General features: G+C 24.8%; 1 protein-coding gene across 1 annotated transcript; it reads right to left on the bottom strand.

Moving 5' to 3' along the window:
- Positions 1–1,853: 1,853 nt before the first annotated feature.
- Positions 1,854–4,224, bottom strand: LOC132930466 (uncharacterized). The gene is made up of 8 exons (XM_060996354.1): positions 4,064–4,224; positions 3,897–3,999; positions 3,698–3,830; positions 3,489–3,638; positions 3,173–3,398; positions 2,459–2,735; positions 2,254–2,390; positions 1,854–2,188 (listed from the first exon to the last, which is right to left on the bottom strand). Exons 1-8 carry the CDS (start codon positions 4,148–4,150, stop codon positions 2,012–2,014), a joined length of 1,290 nt encoding a protein of 429 aa, XP_060852337.1. The 5' UTR covers positions 4,151–4,224; the 3' UTR covers positions 1,854–2,011.
- Positions 4,225–9,810: the final 5,586 nt, after the last annotated feature.

Here is a 9,810-nt window from a genome sequence, read left to right as displayed (position 1 = left end):
TGGCCTAAATTTACGTAATATTTTTGAACTCTTATTGTGTTATATAGAAAAACGAAATCATAATTCTTCAGACATTAATAATAATGACAATAATTGGTCATACATGACATGAATTAGGTACCCATCGTATTGTAAAATAATTGAACATGACAATTACAATATTATAAATAATGATATAATGATATATATTTTAATATTATTATAGCAAGGCGTATTGAACGCATTTCGACAATAATAAATTATTACTCTTACTCATTACCTAGGTATTATGTAAAATATCATGTTCAAAATAATGTCTTCACCGATTGAACATTGGAAATTTCAAGGGAATTTTATAAATTCGTGACTTACATGACATCACATAATTATCGTGATCACCATATTCACCATATCCAACAGGTTTTGTTAGTTGAAAAAAAATATAATTTTTTAACTTATTTTAATTATTTAAAAAATAAGTTTCATATAACTTACTTAGCAGTATTAATGTCAATTTCAGATTTTATCTACTTCCATTCTCGATATTAAAAAAAGGTACAATTGGTAAAATTTGCACATAAGTTGAAAACGAGTTACGTGATCAATCCAGATAGTAAAAAAGTAATAATCATAGGTAAAAAATGTTTCGAATGTTTAAAAAAAAAAATACTTAGCTGAGTGCTTTGTACCCAAAACCCAAGGGGTCACTCCTTTTGCATCTTGTAATGCCTAACTATACTTTAATATATTTATTTTTATAAATAAAACATAAAAGACTTTTTTTAAATAATAAAAATTCTTAAATATATTTTAATTAATATAGGTACAGATTATTATCTATTTATATTTTGGTTGCTAAAACAATAACTACTACGTGGGAAAAAAAATAAATACAAAACTGTTTTTACCTACGAATATAATATTTATATACATATATTCTAAATAAATCGAGAAACTCGCTAACTTCTATATTGACTAAAATTATGTAAAAAGATTAGTGCAACTAACAAATATTTTATTTTTTATTCTTTAATTAAATAAATATGTAGTATTCCAAGTGTGTGATTATTTAAATATTATAATTAAAAATTAAATAAAATATAAATCATAAGGGTTATGTAGAATATTAAAAATTATAAAATAAATACTAACAATAAGTATATCATAATTATTTAAAATTATATCATTTGTTTGACTACTGTTAACTTTTTTTAAGGTTTAGGTAATTAGTATACTATAATACTTTGCGTTTGAAGTACTTTAAAAGTTTAAAAAGTATATTTTGTAGTTAATACTACAATTACTATCAAGAATAATTATTTCATATAAATTTAAATATATTTTTATTACGTATAATTAAAGTATTATTAACAAAAAAAAATAAAATTTATTTAGTATTAAGATACAACAATTAATATTAACATAAAAATAAAATAGGAACATACCTAGGTAGTGTATTTAAAAAGAAGTAAATAAACAATATTTATGATAAAATAATTTGTTATACAACATTGGACTTTGGTGACAAAAATAATAAGGCGAGTACTCTTTGTAACTGATCAAAGATCATTATTGTGGAACCTAGACGACAAAACATTGAATTGTTAGTGTTAATCAAAGTGGCGATAATATGTTATCGTAAAACTGTGTAAATAGCAATAATGATAAACATTTTCTAATCATCACGGCTTGCCATATTAAATTTAAATAATATTTTTATGATATTTAATATAATTTTTAAATTTATAAAATGTTAATTTACTGTAACTACAACATTTATAAATTATAACTATTTAATAAATAATCACATAAATATTTACCATTTGCTAATTAATTTTCTCGTCTACACTTGACAAAAATTTGCAGTTATGTATACTTAGGTATAAAAAATATTAAGTTGCCTCAAAGTGAATAAACACCCATAAATATTAAATAGCTTATTGTTTAGAATTTTATATTTTTACTTGATTTATAGTCAGTAATAGAAAACAGTATAATATAATTTAATTATTGATCTATTTATTACAATATGTTAGTCCATCATTCTTTCGGCTAGTTCTTGTAGAGCCTGTCTAAAAACTTCTACGCTCACTTTGTCGTCGACACCATCACATCGGTACGCGTTATCCCAGGTGATATTAAAAATGTCATTTGGTAAGTCCACTCCAATGTCTTGGAATAGTTTTTTCATAACATCTTTACTACGTCCCTGTACACATATTAAACAATGATGATACATAGAAATAAAACACGATTATTAATCATAATAATTACTATATAAAAGTCTCTGTAAGTTAGTCCATAGTTTGTAAATATTGTCGGGTTTAGTAATGCTTTTACATTCGTTTCAGACCCAAAACAATCCAGATAAATCAAGGATTTCGGTTTAACAGATGTATAATCGTTGAGGTCTGAAAACGAAATTGTATAAAAATCACTTATAAATATTTCGCACATATTGTGTATTATTTTAGAATACTTTTATTTGATTGAATGCTACGAGACAATGTGTTGCCATAATCGTTTTTATATGTTGGAATGAATCTGTCGATATCTGTACGGTCATCGTTCTTTAAAACCGCCGAAAACTTTACGTTCGGGTCGAGTAAATCCAGAAATAAATTATAGCTGACATTGTTGCTACTAATGGCATTAATAGAATATAAGGCAAGATCGAACAATTTTTTCTCAGGCTTGATTTTATGTTGGTAACAGATTTTATACACTTGTTCCAGTGGCAGCCATCCCGTGCATTCCTAAGCATTACAAATTTGTGTTGTACTACACGTCCTCTCAAACTTCGTAAAATGCATTTCATAGTGTTTTACCAAAATAAAACATAGTTTATTTCAGCGAGTAGAGATATAAAATTTAACAACATATTCCTAGATACTGTAGATATTTATTAAACTAGTTCATGAGATATTAAAGCTTGATGTATTTAAACTTAAAGGGTTTATAGTGTATATTACTGTATTATTTATGATACGCACAAACGAATAAGCCATGACCTCAGAATTTACAGAAACATTATAAGCGTTTTAATTGTTTAAATTTGCACTGCAGTCGTCCATCACATTAAAAAAATTAATGTATACATTTGCCCTCGTTTTTTATTGTCGTATTTTATATAACTGAACCAAATTTAAATAATAATTATAATTAAAAATGTATATAGCAGCGGTGCTGATACTTTATCAAATAATTTGAACGTTTCGTGTAATTCCCTTAAATCGCATTTTTTTTCTTTGATATAATTTTTCAATCTAATGACCGTCGACGAATAGTCGATACGCTCAAAATCTTTTTTGTCTGGTTCGTTTCCGGTTAAAACGTCTTGTGCTCTTAAATACGATCTGCCTATGAATTTTCCTTGCCGGTTGTCGATATACGGATACCGGCACCGAGTGTTCTCTTTACTATTAATGTTTATTGATAATGTATTTTAAAATGAAATATTTAAAATACTACATCTTTTTGTATTATATTAATATATCTTTGTATCATACCTTTCTAACAATTTACTAATATAATCAGCGAGCATATTTTGATGTTCATTTGACGATTTAGTTTGAACATTATTTTTAAACCACACACCCGCTGGTAACCGTTTTAATGTTTTACCATACCGATAATCTGGATCAAAACTGTTTGTATACCTAAATAATTCCACAAATAAACAAACTAACTTCTGTAGAAAAATTTGATTTGCACTAACTTTCGATTTAATTGTTCGCCAATGCCGTACGTGTGATGAGAAATTTTATATAAATCTGTTTCTTTTTTGTCTTCAATACCAGTTTCCCGAAACAATTTATTTGGAAAAATCACATCGCCAGCAGACAATTTATCTATAATAAAAACAATTACCTTATTATAATAGTTCATACTTTATAAACAAAAAAATAATCTCATACTCTTTGTTATGATGCCATATATTGTATTTTTGTCCAAGTGATTGGGTAGTAATGGATCGTTGAAATTTTTATTTTGAACCAATGGTTCATAGTTAGAAGAGCACTATAATATATAACAATTAATATCTAATAATCCTTTAAAAAATGAAAATTTAAATAAAACTCACACGTATAGTAGCATCTGGCTCTAAGCACTTTCCTTGTAACTGTGAATAATTCGAATCTCGAATATCGTCCACATTAAATGGTTTCATATTTTCAAAACTTAAAGAATTCAGTTCATGAAATATGTTGCTTAGCGATTTTCAAATATTGTAGAATATCAATAACCCAGACTAACCAGAACCTAAAAAGATAAGATATTATTCAAATAATATTGATTCATAAATAATGTAAAAATAAAATGAAATTATATACTTGAAATATTTAATAATTATTACAATTCATAAAATAAACCCACAATTAAAATAAAAGATAACATAAAAGTTTAACTAAAAATTGTTTTTTATTATTATTAAAGGAATATTTACAATCTATACAAAAAGTAGCATGATAGGTAAATTAAATGTATAAACAAATACTAAAAATGCTTATATAAAAAAAAAATAATAATAATTATTGATATATTTAATGATATTTGTTTAATTTTAAAGCTTATGAAATACTGTTTTCCTAAATTATATATTAAAATATAGAAAATATTAGTTGAAAATTATTCAAGTTTTATTTTTAATAAAAGTGACTTGACTATATTAACTGCAATTTTGTTTAATTAATTAACATATTTTTAACTTTTTTTATTGCCTCCATACATTAAAATTATATCTAAAATTAAATATTATGTCATTGAATTTATTATATACTTTTATTAAATTTGTTAGTATATTACATTATTAGGGTATCTAGTATTTAAAAATTATTTATCTACTTATTTTCCTTTGAAATGTTAGGCTTGAAGTATTATTATACCAACAGAATATGAATAGGTACTACAAGTATAATAATTCAATATAAAAATTATTAGTGCATATGAAATATATTTTATTAATTTAAATGATAATATTTATTTATTATTAAAATAATAAAAATTTGGTTGCATTTTTCAATTTTCTCTATTGTTTCCTTGAAGGTATTGAGGTTATCTATTACCATATGATATCGCCTTCCTTAGCAGGAAAGTAAGAATAATATATTCTTTTGAAATCCTTATTGAACTGATTCCTGTAATGTATCGTTTTGAATGTAGGATACATTTCTTTTGTATTTTTCAACGTTAGTTCCTTATATCTCTTTGTATAACTATCTTTAATCTTGTTAATTTTTTTTAACACCATTTTTTTTCTATCCCATGTCAAATTAACACAGACCTTTTGATTACTGAATGGATTTCGGGGAATAGGTAATTTATCCACGAACCTCGGAGATTTCCACAACATTTTAGAAGACTTTAATAGTTTCGCTAATAATAGTGTAAAATATAATAAACATATTTATTATAATATTTTCAAATACGGTCTTACCTTTTTGTTTTGCTGTAAGGTTACCACTGTTAATATTTAATCGTGACTTGTACCAATGTCTAATGATATCTAATTTAATTATATATGGCAAACTTGCAATTGGATCTCCCAATATAGCTAAGAATTTTAATACTTTCTACATATAACATATTATTCATGTGATTAAGTTATAATTTATGTAGGTACTCGTACAAAATAACAACCTTTAATTTTTTCCACTTTGACAATTTATGTGTATTTTCAAGAATTTTATCATAAATGTGCGTTTTTTGCTATAAAATTTAATAATTGTCTTATTTTATCATTGAAAAATATACATATCAACAATTAACGAAGTAATGGTCGACTTTTTTTTTATACATAACTATTTTTTGTCTTACGTATTACATTGAAGAACATTGCTTCGAGTAACACCTTAAACAAATAAATATTTTATTTATGTACCAAAATCTCTTTAGACGTGTCAATCTGATCAATAGCTTCATCTTTTATTGACTTTTCTGATTCACATTGCTCAGAAGTATTATCGAGATTTAGAATATTTAACAACGTATTGTTAGTCTTAGAGGAATCCAATTCAACCGATACTTTTGTTACACTTTTCGTTGATTGCAGTTTCTCATATTTAATTTCGTTTTTGTCTATAATTCTGAAAACAAATATTTCAATAATAATATATTGCTGTAATTTAAAATGAATTAAATTAACTCTTTGGAACTAAGATTTCGTTCATTGTATTGTTGTGACAATTTTTTACCAATAGAATGCAATCGATAATCTGGGAAAGCATTTTTTTTATAATTAAACATTCTTATCATTGAATTTTCAATTTTTGATTGATTATTCATAGTGTTACACACTGATGATTTCTCAAGAATCTGTGATATTTTGTCTGTAGTATTATTATAAGCAATATTAGGATATCTTCCAAAAAAACATTTCTTAAAATCAGTTTTCAATACAAGATGTTCATCATACTCATTTTCTTCTTTTAAAAATGAAAAATCTTCATCTTCAATTGTCTCTTCTGATTCAGAATCTTCACTCACTTCTTCATATTCAATATAATTAAATGTCATTGACTTTTTAAGACGAATAAGTTGTGTTAAATTTAAATATTCGTTATCATATGAATTGTAATCACTAAAACTTAATACATCTGATATAACACTCGGAATCACACTTTCAAATTCATGATTAGATTTTTCCTGTTTTTGGATTGAAAAAATAATTGGTTCAGATGTGGACAAATGTTTGTCATTTTCAGTTGTAACCATCTTATTATTTGTGACAACATCGTTGTAAGTCTTTGATTCGTTTTTGTTTAGAAAATCCTTATTGCTACTAATAATATTTGGAATTTCCAAAGTAACTATAAAAAGAACATAATCATAAATAATAAAAAATTTTAATAATACAATAAATTATATACTGTATTCTAATTCTTCGATGATTTTATTTTCTTCTATTTCGTTTTTTACAACACCTTTTTCATGATTTTTGTTTTCAAAAAAATTATCTAATGGAAATTTAATGAACAATATGTCTAAAGGATGCATTGTTGGATCAATATTTTTCATTTTCTGTTCTATATTATGGATTATAATATTCTAGAAAAAAATAGTAGTAATTATTATGATAGCTACCTATACTACCTACTTATACTATTACAGAAATACAGAATAGAAAATAAATGTTTTATATGAAATTCAACCTGTTTTTTTTTCCTTTCATTAATCATATTTTCTCTTAGTTTATGTTTTTGACTTTGAGCTATCAAATTTAAATTGTTTGACTGCAGTTTTTGATTTTTGCTGAATGACTTTTCATGTAATTTTAATGGTTCTAAATAGTGTAGTAAATATTTTATAGTCATTTATCGACGGTTACATAAAAAAATTTTAAGCATGTATAGTTAACTAAACAAAGTATTAGTAAACATAAGCTATTAATAAAACTACCAACGTTTTTTTTTTATCATATGATCGGTCAAGCAATAGTCAAGTTTCATAAATAGACTTGGTAGTCCTATGTGCACAATCCCCGATATTAAAATGCATTCTTCGGTAGTATATTTCATTGGTTCTGTTTTATAAATGGTTTTTAATGGAAAGTAATTAATTAAATAATCTATTACAAACCAGATTTTTTTGGATTAATTTTGTTACTTAAATATTCTTTAATTTTTTGTAAAAAATCAATCGAATACAATTCACAATATAAAATAGCATTTTTCGCTACGTTATGGGGTATTTTTGTTTGAATTCCCAATTCTTTAAGAGCTCGTCTCACTCTTTTGGTATTATTATCATCGAAATCATTTTTTATGTGATTTTGAAGATCATTTATAATATCTATCTAAATTAAATATTTTCAAAGAATACATTACTAAAATAACCTAGTTATATAATTTAATAATTTAACCTAAATAAATCGCCAACTAATAATCAATAATGCCTTAAATACATTTTAGAAAAAAATATTAAAATAGCAGTATACTATTTTATTTTTCTGAAACAAAAAACAAATTAAATTCATTTAAATTAAAAAAAATTTAAAAAATAACTAATTAAGGTCTTATATTACTCTCATAACAAAGAAGAAAATATTTTTTTTTAAATGTATGTTTTCTAATGCTAATATTACCATAAATTATAAAGTTGATATAGTATGTATAGGTATAAGTAACTCCAAATATCATGTTCAGCTACTTCATCAAAGTTTATGAAATAATAACAATATACCTAGTTATTATTTAACTATATAAGATACGTGCAAAATTAAAATAACATAGTTTTAAAACTAATATCTCTAGGAAATATAATAAAAAATAAACGTTTTAAATATTTACGTCATTAGTAATTTTAAATACTTATAAAAAATCAAAAGCAGTACTTATAAAAACATGATTTACCTAAGCAACTAAAAATAAATAAACAATCAAATAATATGTGAGTATTGTGAGTAGTAGATATAACTGATTTTTAGTATTTCTTAATATTATTCAAAAACGTATTTAGCTTTATATTTTTAATCATATATAATATGTTAGTTTATATTTCTTAACTAACCTGATAAATAGATAACTCTTGATACCATGGAGGTCCAGCTATTTCATGTTTTGGTACTTTAACCGTTACACAATCTATTGAGTATAATAGCAATTACGATTAAAACCTTTCATGTCATTTCTACACTGCAATCTTTTCAAACTTTTCACTTGCCTAGATCTTTATAAAAGTCCCTCGAATCTTTCATTACTTTATTATAATGTGTCGTAGCTATTCGTTCCTTTTGTATCCCTTCTTCTAAAACATCCTCGCAACGTTTTCTATGCGAATTGATCTTCGTGACCTTCCCTCTACGTGTTTTTGTGTAACTAAATTCATTGAAAGTATAAAATAGCATTAATTGTATTGGTAATAATAAAATCAAATCATGTTTTCATTAATGAATCGACCAGACCTTTCGTGTTCCATTTTCAAACGATATTAATATTTAATGATATATTTTCTGATATAAAAATGTTTATAACAAATTTAATTTTACGATAGGTAATCAATAATTATTACTGGTACTTTAGATATTCGTCAATATACCGTATAAACATTACTAAAAATTTTAATGTAAAAATGAATTCACCAAACTACTGTTATATAAACAATGCCGTGTCCATAACACAATAATATTACCTATATAGTGTGGGTACTATTTAGGTAAGTGAACTGTTTATTACAACTGTTACTTTTTTCGACGAACACAATCATATACACAATAATTATTAATTATAATTTTATATTATATCATTCGTTCATAATAATATTATGATCTGTGTTGATATTATCAAAAAAAAAAAAAAAAAAATAATCTCCACGCACATCGTAATGGAAACAAATAGAAGACAACATAATATTATAATACAATGCGTATATCAACAAGTGTGCTTGCTTATGTAATAATATTAATGTGATATCAGATATTTTGTATTCATCTGATATCAATAATAATAATAATAATAATATATAGGATTTACGAGGTGTAAAAAACGAATTTATATATCGTGTTTTACACGCGAACACGTAACGCGCGACGAAAACGTATATCCTGGCCGTGGCTTACTCATGAATTGCGCTGACTCGACGTCGACGGCATTGAACGAAATTACAGCATTAAGTGGTCCCCCATACAGTATCCGAACTGGCGTACGAGTATCATATATATATATATATATATATGTAATGTTTACGCGTACAGAAAAAGCGACGGCGCGGCGTACGTAGGAGACGGTTTAGAATGTTGTCCGATTGTTATAATGTTCTGTTTTTTTATTATTATTATTATTATTATTATTTTCGTTGGTGGGGTACCCATCGGCTAACGTCCTGTATCAATAG

The sequence above is a fragment of the Rhopalosiphum padi genome, chromosome 4, assembly GCF_020882245.1.
Source record: "Rhopalosiphum padi isolate XX-2018 chromosome 4, ASM2088224v1, whole genome shotgun sequence".
Classification (NCBI taxonomy): Eukaryota; Metazoa; Arthropoda; class Insecta; order Hemiptera; family Aphididae; genus Rhopalosiphum; species Rhopalosiphum padi.
Note: the sequence above shows the minus strand (reverse complement) of the source record. Positions and strands in the feature narration are given on the sequence as shown.